We start from the raw sequence: 16352 nt of genomic DNA, 5'->3' as shown, positions 1-16352 counted from the left end.
TCAGGCTTTATTCATTGAAACAACCTTCACATGTTGCCATACTTACAGGTTCACCCTTGTTACCGCTTTCTCCCTTGGCACCAGCAGGACCTGGTTCACCCTAGAGTCCAAAACAAAAAGAGATCATAAAATTAAACATCATTCCAAAAATCTCACTTCTACCTGGACAACTTTTTAATTAATCAAAATGCTCTTTAATCATCCAATGCCATGCCTGCCTCTATTTTGATAAATAGTCAGTGAACTTAATTGTATTTTTGGCTTAACAGGCACAAAAAGAAACACACTAAGGACACTTAGAAATGGCAGTAACTCTCCAAAGGGAGAGCAAAGTGTACGTCTTCAGTCTCAGCATCTGGAGCAAGCAGTGAGACACAGAAATGAACTACAATGTTTAATTATACTGAAGCAAGAAAAAAATATCTCTATGATGAAGTACAAAAATATATCCAGAGGAAATCTTTTACAACTGTGGACACTGTGTCCGATTATCAAATGAAGACATGCAATACACAAGGTCACTTACAACAAGTCCTCTAGCACCACCAGGACCAGCAGGGCCAGGAGGACCAGGAATACCACGGGGACCGGGCAGCCCAGGAGCACCAGCAACACCAGGAAGACCCTGTCCAATGGAGAGGAAAAAAGGCATTATGAGACCATTACCTTTTCTCTTGCATTAACTGAATTATTTTTTTAAAGCAGACAAGTGTGAGTAAGGCTGTACTTACAGCTGCACCTTTAGCCCCTGGAAGACCATTAGCACCAGGGTTGCCCTGTTAAGAAAGATAAAAATACTGGTTATTTCAGAGTCTCAAGTGCACCTGTCTGACAATAAAGTCTGGCAAGTTACTCACTGGAGGGCCAACAGGACCACTAGAACCGGGAAGTCCAATCTCTCCTCTTGGACCAGCAGGACCAGTAGGACCAACATTACCAGCAGGTCCAATTTCACCCTGTTTGAGAGAAGGATAGAGCCCTCTATCAGCGAACACAGTGTTAGGGCAATAGGGAGCAATCCTATATTACCCTGACATGAAGAAAAATATCCAATATATATTTTCCCACTTCAGAGGCCAGGAAATCAAGGATCTGAGAGATTTTAAAGGCACTGAAGCTAGGAAGCCTATATAGGCCCCATCAAAGCTGATGACTAACGTGGGAACAACAGATGCTCAGCATATCTAAGAAACTACATTATCACTAAGGGTTACATAGAAGTTTGACCTAGAAGATCAGAATTACAATTACAGTCTTATCTGCAGACATGTACCTCCAGCATTGGCCTGAGATGCCTCATGGTGTATGAGACCTAATTGACCATTATCTTACATCTAAAGATGCCATTTGCACTGATGCAAAATGAAAACGATGCCTGATCAGAGTGCTGTAGGATAGTGTTCACAGTGGAGTAAATGACAGGAAAAAGGTTCTTGGTTTCACTCTCAGAAGCTTGTGTTCAGTAAGTCTACTACAAAAAACTGAATATAACGACAACTTCTCTTCAGCAGTTCTCTAAGTAGTCAGAGTTCATCCTGGACATGTAGGCAGTCTCCTCTTGAAATTGCATGCTGTAACCACACTCACTTCTGCATCAGACAAGACTTCATCACTTCCAAAAGTCTTGCCTTTTGACAAAAATAACCTTAATGTGATCTCAATTTTTCCTCATCTTCCCTGCAGTTAATATTAAGAAGTCTAGCAAACAATACCTTATTTTCTTCTAAAGGTAGATTAAGATAAGAGTTCTGTCCATTGTGACATGGAGTTTGTGTATTTGTGTTAAAGATGAAAAACTATATCACACTACATGTAAGCGTATGCAGCTCTAAGCTTCTTGACAAATGGTGAGTGAAATTTTTAAGTGCACTATATGGGACACTCTTGCCCAAAATCCTCTGCCCTCCCTTGGACAAAGTAAAATTCAAAATAATGAGAGTCTTACCCAGGTAAAAATGCTAAGATCTGAGCAATGAACTGAATCATCTAAGTTACAGTCTGCAACAGCAAAATGGTATTGCCCTAAACCTGAAAAGTTTCTCCATTGTCATTTCAAGAACTTAGGCTGGATGGGGCCTGATACTCACAGGCAGCTTCTTGGCCCTCCACTACTTCTGTAAAGTGATGTAAACTGCTACTTTGGTAATTTATCACAACTCCCATCACGTTTATAAGGTGTATACAACTGCACCACATAGGAAGTAGTACAAAAAAACAGAAAGAGGTTATGTGTCTTCCTGAACCCACCTAACTTCTCCAGCTGGGAAATAACTGCGGTACTTTAAATAAGGATTCATGTATGATTTCTCCAAATACTACAGGGAATAATTCTCATCCTAATCTTGATAAGAAAGCATTCCTATTTCAGGGGGGGTTTTTTGCTGCCTAGCAATACCAGTTACTATATTTCACCTTCATGATCAAATGGACCAGTAGAAGCAGATACTCTTACCTTAGCACCAGGAGCACCTGGGAAGCCTGGAGGACCAGCAGCACCAATAGGGCCCTAGGAAATGAAAGGAAAGCAGTTGTGTAGAAGTATTCAATGATGACAGAACTATCTTGCTTGCTGAAGTAAACAGATTTAAAAAATGCACATTTACTTAGACACTACTGCCCATTACACCTCAGAACATCAGCTGCCTTTTGCAACTCCAAACTGACAGATTTGGTTCACTACAAGCAGTTAAGAGCGAGGTCAATGCTGAAAAACATTTGCAGTGCAGCTAAGAAAGTCTGAATTAAGCAACAACTGGTAAAACCTTGCCTTGAGGCCAAACACCTGAGCAAGAATAAACAGAGGATGGGCAGAGGCAGGCATCTATCTGCAAGGCAAGATGTCTTGCTGTACAGTTCCGCAATGAATGAAGGGAGCACTGCATCCTGCAACTGCGAGTCTTAGGTGCTCTTTCCAATACATTTACTGTGCAGGGCTAACTGTAACTGTGTACTTTCACACCAGTGGTCCTTCTGGACTACTGGTCACACACAAGAAAACAGCATTTGTCCTTCACACATGGGAAGAGGGTTGGTAAGATCTCTGCACCACTTTACAAGACAGCGTCTGACACAACTTGTATTGAAGTCAGTAAGAATGTACTACAAATTGGATGAGGCTTAATAGCAGCTGAGGGCAGGAGTTGATTCTTACACACGAATAGATTAAAAATCTTGATTCATACCTGCAGTACATGTTTTGAGGCACTGAACATGCGCAGCCCCCACGCCCTTTCATTAGACTGGTTTTTTTTCCAGCAAAGGCAATGGCATGTCAGCTTGAAAAGGGCTTTCTACTGATTCTATTGTGTCTAGCTATTGCTGCAAGATTTGTAAGTGGGATGGGACAAGCTTCCTAGCCTACAATACCCAGGTACCACAAAAGAAGATACGCTGATGGATTCACAGCCTTTGTTACTCTTTAATGCATAGAAAGACATAGGCTTTTTTTCAATTATTAATGAAATACCCAACCTATTCATAGCTACTGAGGATTGATATCTACCTTTTTTTTGAGCTAACATCTTTCAATTATAAATATTTATTGCAAAACTGCCTCACAAATCCAAGGGAATAAAATGGGCCTGCTGGGGTAGTAAATAGGAACTGGACTCTGACATTCTATAACCTACTGTGGTTGTTATAAACTGGGTACCTGAAATTCTCACTGGTTTTGCTTAAGCAAAGGAAAAAAGACTAAATGCCCTGTAACATATGTATGAAAATATAAACTTTCTGAATTTCCATTACAGTGACTCTTTTGTTTTAAATTCCCAGTGGCCAGGAGAATATAACAATATTTCTAGTTTCGTTTTTAAAAAAAAGAGTGTTAATAAATGCTATATAGAATGTTTATAGCATCATAACCTAAGCATGTGTAAAATAACTTTAGTCTGGCATACATGCTGGGACCCAATGCAACTCTCTGCTGCTGCCCATTCAGAGTAACACCTCTGCAGTCAGCAGCTCCGCAATATTTTTCCTATGGTAACTCATTTGCCTTCAAGATAGCTAAAATGTTTTGGTTCTACTACAAAGTATAGCATCAGCTCTTGGCTGTAATGTCCCTGTTTGCCTGCAATTCAAATGCCCTATCACATATTTTTCAGATGCTCCATATGGGAGAACTGAAGTGAAATTCATGCCTCTGCTAACATTCCACTCTGTTAACGCATGACAGGTATTTGCAGTGACAACGTGTATTAAAACCAACTTCAGCAAGACTGAAAGAACCAAGTACATCTTCATCATTGATCCAAATTTTGAAGGCAGGAAGGAAAAGCTATTCTGAGCTATTCCTGATTTTTTTTTTTTACAGCTTTGAAACTACACCCTTGTACACACATTTATTTCACTGAAATAAATGAGGTTTACTGAAGTCAGTGGTACACTATGACAACACTAACTCCTTTTAAAGGGACAATCTGCACTGAATTAGCACTTACTAAAATAGTTATTGTTTACCAGTCAGATCAGGACAGTTGGATCTTTCTGGCCTTTCACACTAGCTCACATAACTCAGGTATCAGTGGTGAATGAAAAACCTTAACTCCAGTCAGTCAGACAGGACAAGACTGCAGGTGCAAAGTGGTGTCCTGGAGTGCATATTAATAGTTTCAAGATGGATACGAATGTAGTCATCTGCAACATGTGCATGGTATATACCTGTTAAAAGGTATAAAGCCTTTTTATTTTCAGGATGAGAACCGTTCTGTTAGACTGTTGGAAATGAGGATTCTGTTCATCAGGTGTTTTCCTATGAACTCACCAGTGCAAGTGAGAGAATATTTGGTTCCTTTGATACAGATGTGTTTAATATAAATCCTCAGGCTCTCAGGATATTGTCTGCAAAGGGCTTATGGTTTATTAAGTCTTTTTGTGATGGTCTGATAAGCAAAGAACTGTATTAAAAATGTCCACACCGCAACTTCTTAAAAGCCCAAGAAATCCTCTATGAAGAGAAAGAGGGACACAAGGCCTAATGGAACCAGATTGTCAAAGATCAAGACCGGAACTTACAGCAGGTCCGGTGGGTCCAGTGCTGCCATCACTTCCACGAGCACCCTGTGAGGAGAGAACGTGATAAACAGGGTTTGAAAAGAGACTCAAAGATTAGAGAAAGCCACAGTAAGTGACTGGTCATGATGACAAACAAGCAGACAGGAAGCCACTTACAGCTGGTCCAGGGGCACCTACTCTTCCTCTCTCACCAGGGAGACCACGAGCACCCTGAAAGAAAAATTAAATTAACTCATTTATACCTATTCACTGAACAAAGATACAGATTTTTTTTCTTCTGCTAAGTCTCTATATGAAGTGTGTTGCAGCCAGGCAATTCTGTTATAAATATTCACATACCATTACATTAGAGTATCTAGCTAGCTGGAGTGTCACTGATGACAAAAATTGACCAAAATGCTGGCTGAACCATATCTATCAGATTATCATTTTACACAGCATGGAGTAGATACTTACAGGTTGTCCTGGGGTACCATTTTCGCCAGGGGCACCAGGTTCTCCCTATGAAAAAGAAAGTTTGCAGGCTTGAATTACTTAAAGGCTGCTTTGGACAGACAGCACACCACCATCTACAGAGATATTCAACTGCTAGATCCTACTGTCCTGTAGCACTGTCTTCTATAGCACATACACCACAGTATACAATAACAGCACATCAGATCCTGAGGGTGACTGTCCCTGCATCTACTGAACGTGGCCAACTGGAATCCCCTTGGAAGAGGAGGGCCACAGCAAGTTGAATCACTTACCTGTCTCAGCTTGCTTTACCCCTTTTTCTTTATTCTGATATTTACTCTGTAGCACACACCTAAGAGATAGGGCCTGGATAGTCAACTACCAATTCAGATCGATCAGCAGTTGGTTTTTCGCTAGAGCAGAAGCAGAATGCTTAGGTTAAGGTGACAAAGTTCCTGTCAAATGGCTGGAAATAAGGATCTGCCTCAGGTATTTTTAACTTCAGACCAATAAAACTGACAGCCATCAAAACATGACTCCTCTCCCTTTAGTATTAAGTGTTCTCAGTGAGCCTGCAGTTGGTCTAGGCTGGTCCGTGGTAACAAGATTTGTCCTAGAGCACTGGTATCCTGAATATATCTGAATGCTGCAAACAGCGCAAGTTTTTGCCTTCATCACTGCCTTCAGCACAATTATACCATAAGTGACCTTGATTTATTATGCTTGTGTTTTCCAGTCAGATTAGCACTCTTACTAATAGCTGTTCTCTCCTTTACTTAATTGCTTCATCTGCTTTTCATCTCCGAAGACTGGACAGACTGTTTGCTCTCTTATTACCAAACTTTTTCTGGTGATTAACAGCTTGCAGTGATATTGGGGAATGCTATGTTACAATTAATAACTCTACAAGCAAGTTGTGCTAAGCTCTTAGAAACAAGCAATAGGGAGAATTAGCATTTCAGCTTTTCATTGTTATATTAAAAGCTCAAGTGAACACCTCCTGTAATAAGCCAGCAACATTAAATCTTTCTACAACTCAACACTGCAGTAGTGTTTTTTAAGGACACTGCTATTTGGTAATGAGGTGGAATGAGAGAAGAAACTAAGAGAGGGAGAGGTTGCTAAATATGTTTCTAGACCATGTTTCAAAACATTTTTTTAAGGATACTGTTCAAATGGGCACTAATCTGAGGAAGGTAAAAAGCAACAAGACTGTGAAGATCAAATAGCCTTAACTCAGAAGAGCACTGCACCTATCCAAAGTTTTAGAAGAAAGCTTTACACTAGAGCATGAATTTAGTGGAAAAATGAGATCTTTTCATTTTAGTGTGTTTTAAAAAACCCACCAAAACTCCAAGTACCATCCACAGAAAAGCAGACATAGCAAAAATCAGTCTTACGTGCTGCTGGATAACCAATCACTAGGAGCCAAATTCTGCAGCTCTTACTCAATGAAAGCACTAACTTGACTGAGGGCTCCAGAGTAAGGCCCCCAGGAATAATTTCTCATGGTAAGGTGCATGTATTTGTCCTACATGGATCCACTGACTACTAGATTATTGCAGCTGTGAAATGTCTGATGACAACATGGAAGATTAATTGCAGGGGATTTCATATATCTTTTGCTAGAAAGAGCTACAAATTCATCCTACATTTTCAGATTTCATCTTTACCTTGGTGCCAGGAGTACCAGGTTGTCCCTTTTGACCGTCCAGACCATTGTGTCCCTATATTGAGTAGAAAAATAGTATTAAGTATGTATTTTCTCACTAATGGCTATACACAAACTCTTAGTCTTGTAAGGAAATCCTTCTTTAGAAAATTATTTCTTAACATAATCTTATGATTTTTTTTTTTAAGAAATCACTCTTTCATATCGGGAGATATTAAAAACTTCAAAGAGGTTCATGCACTTAGAATATATATTATTAACTTTGAGGGCATTTCCAGGGATTTTCAGTATGCCGAACTGTTGTCAGTCTTAATTATTCAGGGAAACAGTATGTATAGACTCACCCTAATTCCCTTAAAGCCAGGCAGACCAGGAGTTCCAGGGAAACCACGAGCACCCTAAAAACACATAGCGCATGAATGATTGTCTCTCATATTATATACTGCAGTTAAAGAGAAAGAAAATGCCTAAGTCTTTCAATAAAATTAATGAGTAAATCTGGGTCATGATCATCGAAGTGAGGAACACAGTCCATTCCGTAACCTCCCAGGACCAGACTTGTTCCAAGACTAAGGGTAATCAACCTGATTTTACAGTTCTGAATCTCAGAAATTTCATGCATTAACATGTGATAGCACAACTGTTTTAGCTTTATATGCCCAGGTGCCTGCTCACCTGCTCTTGTGTAACTTCTCACTATGTCACTTCTGTTACTAATTACACTAGCTTTACTGGAGGGAGAGAACACAAAAAACCCCAATAGAAAAAAAACCCCAAGAACTGAAATTGGATTAATGCATAAAAGGAATATTACTAGACTGTTAGTGTGGTGCAATTCAGAAACTTCATCAGGTTTCATTGATAAGAACTGTTTTGTATTGTATACAGTAGATTGCTACATACCTGAGGGCCAGCAACACCTCTCTCACCAGGTCTTCCAGGTTTGCCAGGGTGACCCTAAAAAATGCAGTAAAAATGCACTAAGAAGGAAAACTCATTTTATAAAACAACAACATAAAATACCAAAAAAAGAGAAAAGACATTGAAAAAGAGAAAATTTGCCAATAAATACAGAGAGCTTGTTAGCTTTCAAGTTTCTCTCTTCCTGTATTCAGGAAGCTAAATTATGTATTTGGAGAGGTTTTGAACTTATAGTTTTTTCTGTACATTTCCAACATACAGCATCTCCTGTACTATAAAATAATTATTTCAGGGTTTATTTATTCTATCCAATATCATAGAACAATGTAAAAATTATAGCAAATAGAATGCTTAGTTTAATGATAACCTAATGTAAGACCCAGAAGAGATGAGAAACATTTAATAACCACTTACGTCTTCACCAGCCTTTCCTGGAGGACCAGGGGGACCACGAGGACCCTGGGGACCCTGTTAAAAATAGATCCAGGATTACTTAAAGCATCATTCTTCACATAAGTCTTCACTGGTTTCTGACTTGAGTTGGGGCATAGCTGGAGCCTGAACTGAAGCAAGGTCCTTCCATCCTACTTGACCTTACGCTTCATGATTCCAATCTGAGTGTTCAGCTCTGTTTGTGCAACAGGACCAAGCAGGAATATCCAATTCCAACACTCAAGCACGTGCATATGGATAGGAGAAACGGGCCTAAGCTTTATAAGCCTACTTCGGTCTTCTATTTCTAATGTTAACAGGGTCTGTATGTGAAACCTGTACTTACTGTTTGACCAGGTTCACCAGGCTCACCAGGAACACCTTGAAAACCAGGAGGACCCTAGAAGAGGAGGGAAGTTTTGTTAGTGTTTGAACAAGCTATTTTGTGATTTTACAGGTATGTTAATGTTAGTCAGTAGGAGAGATGAGACCGTACTTACAGGGGGTCCAGATGCTCCGGGTGGGCCTCTAGGTCCCATTAAACCCTAGGGGAGAAAAATTACAAAATCTTTTTAAAAAATCACCTTTAACTAAACTCATCTGTAACACCAGTTCCTGGTATTCCTAAAATATTGGTAAGCATTAGTTTTCAGTGTGCAATGTCCAAATCAAGTTAGAGGAAGTTAAGAGATCTGCATGAATTTGCGCAGGCAGCCCAAGTGCAAACAGATCTTCTAATGGCAACAAACCAGCGCAGAATCCAGTGAGGTGATTAGAAATGTACCATTATGGCTGGGAACCTTGCGACTAAGCTTCTTAATCTATTCTGGCTTGTTAACCAGTTCACCAGTTCATTCTTCTACGTACCCTCTCCCTTCCCGTGCATCAACTTCCAGAGTTTAAAAACAGGATCATCACAACATGTTAAGAAAGGTTGCACTTTTGGGCCTGTTAATTTTATCATGATTTTCAAGAAGCGATATTGGAGAAAAAGATCATTAAAATGGTAGAGAGGTAAAAGGGAAAATTAAGGTATATAAATGGCAGTATTACCATCAACTGGGAGGTTCACACATAATTTTGGGAAGAAATCAAACCACTCATACATATTGTGTATACATCTATTTCAAATAATGATCAAGTTCAATTTAAATTTTTCATTGCTTTCTGGTTTTGATTCTGGTCATACCACCTCCAGAATAAGTCACTAACGTATTCTCCTTGACTGAATTTAGAACTTACATACAACTTGAAAAAAACAGTCAAAAATAACTTTCAAAAAGGAAATTTCCATAGATTACTGCACCTTCTTAGCAGTTGTCTTAAGCTTTACTAAGCAAGCAAACAACTTTGAATTAAAATTTAATTTAGGCTTCTATTGTCCAAATGGAAGTTTTTTGAGATCTTGGAATAGAAATTATTATGTTTTTAATTGGTTTTAAAACTTCTTGGCAGCTTTTTTAGATTTTCTCATTACAAGATTAAAATCATGATGAACTTTTCAGTGGCTTGTGTAGCTTTCCCATAAGACTGAATACTTTTTATTGAGGGGAATAAATGCATATTAAATACAGGCATTGAATTATGGAAGCTAAAGAAATCTTGTGGCTATAACAATATACAGTAATTCTGGGAAAAATAACTGTTTATGGACAGTTGGAATCATATATGCTGCATAAGCTCTGTGAATCTCTTCACAAATTATATTCCATAATTGTTTTTCCCTCCTTTTCTATCTTCCCAGTCTCTCACATTTTCTTTATAAAAATTAAAAATTCCTCACAGTAGGTAGATTCTACTGCTGTTGCTGTCAGACAAACCCTAACTGACTCAAAAACTGGAAATCAGAAATTGTGACCCCCCCAAACAGATCCTCATCTACATTTTCTGATTTATTGTCTGACACTGAGGGCAGAACTTGGTTAAAGATGCTCCTGTTTTCCTATATTTAGTATCTAAATGGATGCCAAATTACTTTCAAAAGTTCATTTAATGTTACACTATTTTCAGGAACAGAAACAGGCACTTGACCCAGAATAATCCTGGACAGCCTTCATCCTGCTGCTCACCATCAGATGCATTGCCTCTGATGTCAGTGTGTGTTGCAAATTTAACCCATATTCTGCTATCTATGTGCACTGAACATTTCTGCTAACACCAGGAAGGATTACAAATTCACGTCAACAGGCAGTAGACTCATTAAATGTCCATTTGGACACAGTATAGAGTAACCAATAAAGATTCCTCCACAGAATAGCCTTGTAGTACCAAATACTAACATTCAACAGTTGAGAACCAAATGTGGTGGCCAATTTCCTACAAAACCTGTGCAACCCAGGGACATGAAAAGGGTTGTATAGCCATGGGAGAAAAACGGTCACCAATTGGAGCTGAGATACTGAGTTACTTTCTAGACCTGCTTTAGATAGCAGCTTCAAAATCGATCTCATTCCTAAAACACTTTCTGTCTCAATATGGGTAAAGTAATGCTATGTCAAAGTACATGTATTATCTGACAGCAGACTATGAGATTCACTGATTCATAGAAGTGTGGTCAACAGACAGAATTAAAGCACAAGACCGAGTAGTGCTATATTCAAGTTAAATATACAGTCCCAAGACCGTATTTCAAGTCCTAAGACTGTATTTCAAACACCTCCCACTGTCCTACAACAAAGCATCAATTTACAGTCTGAATCAATATATGATCAATACAGTAATTTTAAAACTATGCTTTGAATTAATACAGATGGATTAGACTCAAAGGACAATACTAACGTTATCTACACAAGTTATCAAGTGCTAAATCATATACCTACCATAGGTCCTGGGCCAAAATCAGCTGCTTTAGATGGATCATACTGAGCAGCGAAGTTCTGTAGGTGACAAAAAGTTTGAAATTAAAATACTAAAAATTTTACTTTAAGAAGTATTGATAATTATCATTATACATCAAATTAATGTGACTTGCTATACGGTATGTTAAAGCAGCATATCTAAAACTCAGTAAACATGGTCCTATTATAAATACATTACTATTCACTTGTTTCCAGAAAGACTTGATTTTACTAGGAAGGCCTTTTCACACAGTGGCCTCAAATATCTAGGCAACAGGGATAGAGAGGCATTGCAATAATGTGAACTGAAAATTAAGAATGTAAACTCAGTGTTCATTCAAAATTGAAAACTTTCTTGAAACCCTCAAATCGTTCTGCCTAACTTCCAATGAGGGGACTTATGCCTGTTTTTTCACTGCATTGCGTAAGTAAAATTCACGTACCAGCCCTGACTATCAGATCAAGGGGCCCTTCAGCTTCAGAAAGATCTGAGGAGCATGCAGACTCAGAAACAATGCACTAGATTTGTGGTCTTTTATCTATATAAGTTTTGTAGGCAAATATACATCTAGTTTTTTATAGTACATTTTCCTTCTTCACTAAAATGGAAAGGAGTTCTACACAATACAACTGAAAATCCTTTTCTTGCTTGTTTTATTAAGCATAATAGAAATAATAGAAATTAATGAAAACAGTTTGGGGTTTGCTAATAGGAAAGTAAATTATTGCTCTTTATATTGAAGGCAAAAGAGCATTCTTCCATGCAGGAGGATTTACTAAACTTGATCAATATGACATTGACTGTGTCTTCATGCTCCCTGTGCAAGCTGATGTCAAGCAAAGAGTTAACGCCGGCGTTCTGCAGAGAATGCATGATGGACACTTCTGCAGAAAGTGTGTATGCGACACTACACTTAGTTCTGCAGCATGGATACAGATAGAAATGAAAATTACGAAGGAAGATATTCTAAAGGACTTTTAAGTACGGACTTCCAGCTGAAGGGCAGTCTTCTTCACCTTATTCTAATACAGTGGTTGCCTCTGGAACCCAACCGCAAAGTGCCATTTCTTTTCCCCATCTGCTTAACCGCATAAGTTTAATTTAGTTGATTCCTAATCCAAACATGTTATGGCTGTATAAATTTAATGCTAATTAACAGGGCTGATCTTCTCCTGCGCATAAGTCCTTGTTGAATATGGAATCCAAGTTTGCCAAGGAAAATATACATCTCAAGGAGAGTTTCATTAGAACCGGGACCATCAATTTCTTGATGATTGCAAGAGAATTTTTCCTCTACTCTCCAATGCAACATCAGTGTTTTCCAGTAGATATGCATTTAGTCTTAGCCACAAAGCACAGACTATCAGTTTCAGTAATAGAAAGTTTGGATGCCTTACTCCGCCAAGACCTGGAGGACCAGGGGGGCCTGGAGGACCTGGTAGACCATTTTCACCATCTCTGCCTGGTGGACCTGGTGGACCCTAGAGTCAAAAAGAGGATTATAAAGTGAACATTAGAAGTGGCTAAAGAAATCTCTGAAGTGATAAATTCACTAACAACCAGGCACCTGCAGCACACCTTACAGCAGTACTATATGTGCTGTTCCAATAAACAGCTAACTAGAAAATATGCATAGCATGAATTTACCTTGCCTTGCGACACCTTGTATCAGGTATTTACTGTAGTCTCACGTTTGAGGAGACTTATAAGGGCAATACTGCATCTCTGCTACCAAAGTATAGTCTCCAAATAGGGAACTTTCATTTTAAGCGCCCAAATTCTGGACCCGTGGACCTCAAGTGACCCATGTGGTCCCACACAGCCTGTCAGGCTCTGTTAGGGAGAGCCTAAAATCTGACCAACTGAGGATTGGCAAACATCAGCTCTACTGGTACAAACTAACATAGATCCAGAGTAAGTCAAAGCCCAGTTTTTAATGTCTAGAGTACTTGGTGATATGTTTGCAAATTCAGTGATAATAAAACAGTGCTTTTCTACAGATTTTTGATACTGTCACTCTGCTACCACTGTCATAACTTTTTACAACAGCTTGAAATTACATGTGTTTAGCCCAGCAACATTTGCCCTTATATTCTTTCATCCTCAATGCATAAAGCTGGTCAAGTTTTGCCAGCGTGGCAACTGAGGTGTGGTATTTCACTTGGTCTGTATTTTGGACTCAGTTCAGTGCTAGATTAAATCCATAATAAAAGTCTTACGGATTTCTAAAGGAGCAGGATTAGGCTTACTGCCTTCAGGACAAAGCACGTATCTCAGTTCATAAAACAAATTTAGTCAGTGGTAGCCTAAAGTAAATACACAGTTGACCATACATATATACTCTTCCTAATAGCTTCCATTATGTTTGTCAGCATATTAAGATCTAAAATCTTCAAGAGCTATCTTATCAGTACTATGGCATCTACATTTTCAGGAGATACAAAAACCACACACAATAACTACACACTGCCCAGATAAGAATGTAAGAATTTCAAAATTCCACTTTACAAAAAGCAGCAACAATGCAGAAGCAAATCAGAAAAGCAGGTATCAGCAATATGAATATTATAATTAAATTATTCAACTTTCCTTATTTATGGCTACTTCTCCAGTAGCCTTTAACAGTAAAATATCCACCTTGACTTATAGCAGGTAGATGACAAATGCCTAGCTGCCAAGAAGAGCGCTTCTTCAAGCCGTCTTCGGAGGCACAGATAATGAACAATCCTCAAAGCTAGCTTTGTCTATTTGGGTTTGATGTAGAGAGCTTATCCATATACCATATTGTTCAAAGACTACATCTTTACACGTCAACTTTCCCTTCTGCATTTTCATGCACTAATTCCACTCTGGGCAGTTAGAAAAAAAGTTTTTCAAACCATCACTTGGAGGGCTAGGCTGCTGTCTGAACTCAACCACATCTGCTCAGGCACAATGACCATAATTAGGTTGGTGAGGTATTGCCGGGGCAGAATGTGGTACATAGATAACTTGGTTTCTTTTTAATGAAATTGTACATGCAAGCTTCTACAAATACATTCATTTAATCTCACATCAGTGCCTAAACTTATTTTTTTCCCGCTGGTCTCCCAACAACTGTTGTTCAAAGATCACAAACAAAAGAACGTCAATCTAATCCCTTACCCTTTCTCCCTGTGGCCCTTTGTCTCCTCTAGGGCCCTGTTGGAAGAAAATAAAACTTAATGAGTTACCGTGGAAATTTTCCAGGACAATACAGGGAAACAGACACATTACATGTAATTAGTGTACATGAAAAAGGGAAAGAAGGCTGCACATACAGGTCCGATAGCTACTTTCCAGAGACAGCATATTCTTTTTCCACAATAAGCTACTGGAAATAGATTAGTCACTGTCATTACTACGTCAGTTAGAAGTACCACTGCACAGTCCACAGAAGTACTTGCAAAGTTGGTTTTAGTCTCTAATAAATAACTGGATCTGATTTAACAGTAGTGACTTTTAGAAATAAAACAGAATCCATTTAGCCTTTTAGACCTGTATGGATATTGCTGTACTGTTCAATTCATGTAAATCTTTCCAAAGGAACTCCAGTTGAACGAGAATGCTACTTTGATGCACTTTAGTTCTTGGTAGGCTTACTTCTGCTCTTGGGTAAAGCAGCTTAAATCCAGTATTTTAATTCAGCCTGCTGTTAAGATGTTGCACCCATTGCTCCCTCCTTTTTACTTCCTACTCATCTCATTGCTACTGCTATTCTAGGGAACACTGGAAATAATTAATGTAGTCAGTTTTCCTTTCATCCAATATTCAACAAAATACTAATTTGCCTAAGAATATCTGACATCATCTCTACTTCCACATAAGAAAAATAAAAATGCTTACCTTCCGCCCTGCAGGTGCCTGGAAAAAATTAAGACGATAATTAAGAAAAAGATACAATTTCTCCCAATGTTTTAAACTAAAATAGTGGACAAACTTAGACTCATCTTACATATCTATAATTTTTCTCAGTGCAGTATAATTAAATATGCCCTATGATTTTAAATTACTATGAAGGCTAGGAGTTCATTATATAGCAAAGATACATGTAACTATATTAGATTATTCTGTTGAAGACTGACAATTTTATACCTACTACAGGCTACAAAACTGGCATACAAAAAGTCACACCTGCGTTCCTTCATAATCCTTCGGTGCAATGAAATTTAGACTGGAAGACTGGCTATAAAGCGCAGTCAGCTCCAACCCAGACTGACAGGTATAATGTCCAAACACCACTGCTCCGTTACTTTCTCCTCATGGTCTTTACACCTATGAAGGCAGTCTCTTAAAAGGGACGTCCCACTTGAGAAATTGGGGTGGGTACATTTCCAGGCAGTCCCTTCAGGATTTAATTGGTATCTTTCCATGGCCATCTTGGGAATTACCATTAGTAAGTAATACTGCCATGAAAAAGGAAGTCTAGCCCATTAATTGAACTTGAGTGTTACATATTAGATAAAAAATTAGTTATACTGACCTCACTTACATCTGGAAAAAGAAGGGAAAGAAAAAAAAGGAGATAATTAGAGTGTGGAATCAGTTATTTTACAAGTTTTACATTTCAATACTTTTAAATCAAAATGCAATTTTGCTAATTTTCTCAATGCAAGGAACATTTTCTTAATGTAATTTCTTACTTCTAAGGTGATTATCTTAAACTGTAAAGACTCACAGGTAGATTACTATGTAATTCAAATTCAAAACAGACTTGCTAAAGAAATTAAAACAAGTAATATGGTAAAACAGCAGGTATCTTCTATAAGCCTGCTCTAACTATGCTTAAACGTATCTCCATGGAAGAAATGCACATACGTATTTTGACATATATGTGCACGCAACAGATGAATAAACCCAGACAGGCTGATGCAAGTGAAGATACTAAGTTGTAGCAGTAATCTTAAATTTTAATATAAACGGCCCCATCTCACTTTTTATGGGGACCAGTCCTAACCAAACATACCTATTCCCACAATTTCCTGTAAAATGTCACCAT

The 16352-nt window shown here is 38.5% G+C and overlaps 1 protein-coding gene across 1 annotated transcript in view; it reads right to left on the bottom strand.

The window, feature by feature from the left end:
- Positions 1–16352, bottom strand: part of COL1A2 (collagen type I alpha 2 chain) — a 41726-nt gene that overhangs the window by 23439 nt on the left and 1935 nt on the right. Inside the window, exons 2-20 of the mRNA XM_074574695.1 lie at positions 15837–15847; positions 15200–15217; positions 14480–14515; positions 12733–12816; positions 11317–11373; positions 8998–9042; positions 8844–8897; positions 8480–8533; positions 8048–8101; positions 7489–7542; positions 7146–7199; positions 5473–5517; positions 5173–5226; positions 5017–5061; positions 2453–2506; positions 858–956; positions 732–776; positions 527–625; positions 47–100 (exon numbers count right to left, since the gene is read on the bottom strand). Of these exons, the coding sequence (XP_074430796.1) occupies positions 47–100; positions 527–625; positions 732–776; positions 858–956; positions 2453–2506; positions 5017–5061; positions 5173–5226; positions 5473–5517; positions 7146–7199; positions 7489–7542; positions 8048–8101; positions 8480–8533; positions 8844–8897; positions 8998–9042; positions 11317–11373; positions 12733–12816; positions 14480–14515; positions 15200–15217; positions 15837–15847 (1016 nt within the window). The remainder of the gene's footprint in view (positions 1–46; positions 101–526; positions 626–731; positions 777–857; positions 957–2452; positions 2507–5016; positions 5062–5172; positions 5227–5472; positions 5518–7145; positions 7200–7488; positions 7543–8047; positions 8102–8479; positions 8534–8843; positions 8898–8997; positions 9043–11316; positions 11374–12732; positions 12817–14479; positions 14516–15199; positions 15218–15836; positions 15848–16352) is intronic.

The sequence above is a fragment of the Larus michahellis genome, chromosome 2 (genome assembly GCF_964199755.1).
Source record: "Larus michahellis chromosome 2, bLarMic1.1, whole genome shotgun sequence".
In the NCBI taxonomy this organism is placed as follows: Eukaryota; Metazoa; Chordata; class Aves; order Charadriiformes; family Laridae; genus Larus; species Larus michahellis.
Note: the sequence above shows the minus strand (reverse complement) of the source record. Positions and strands in the feature narration are given on the sequence as shown.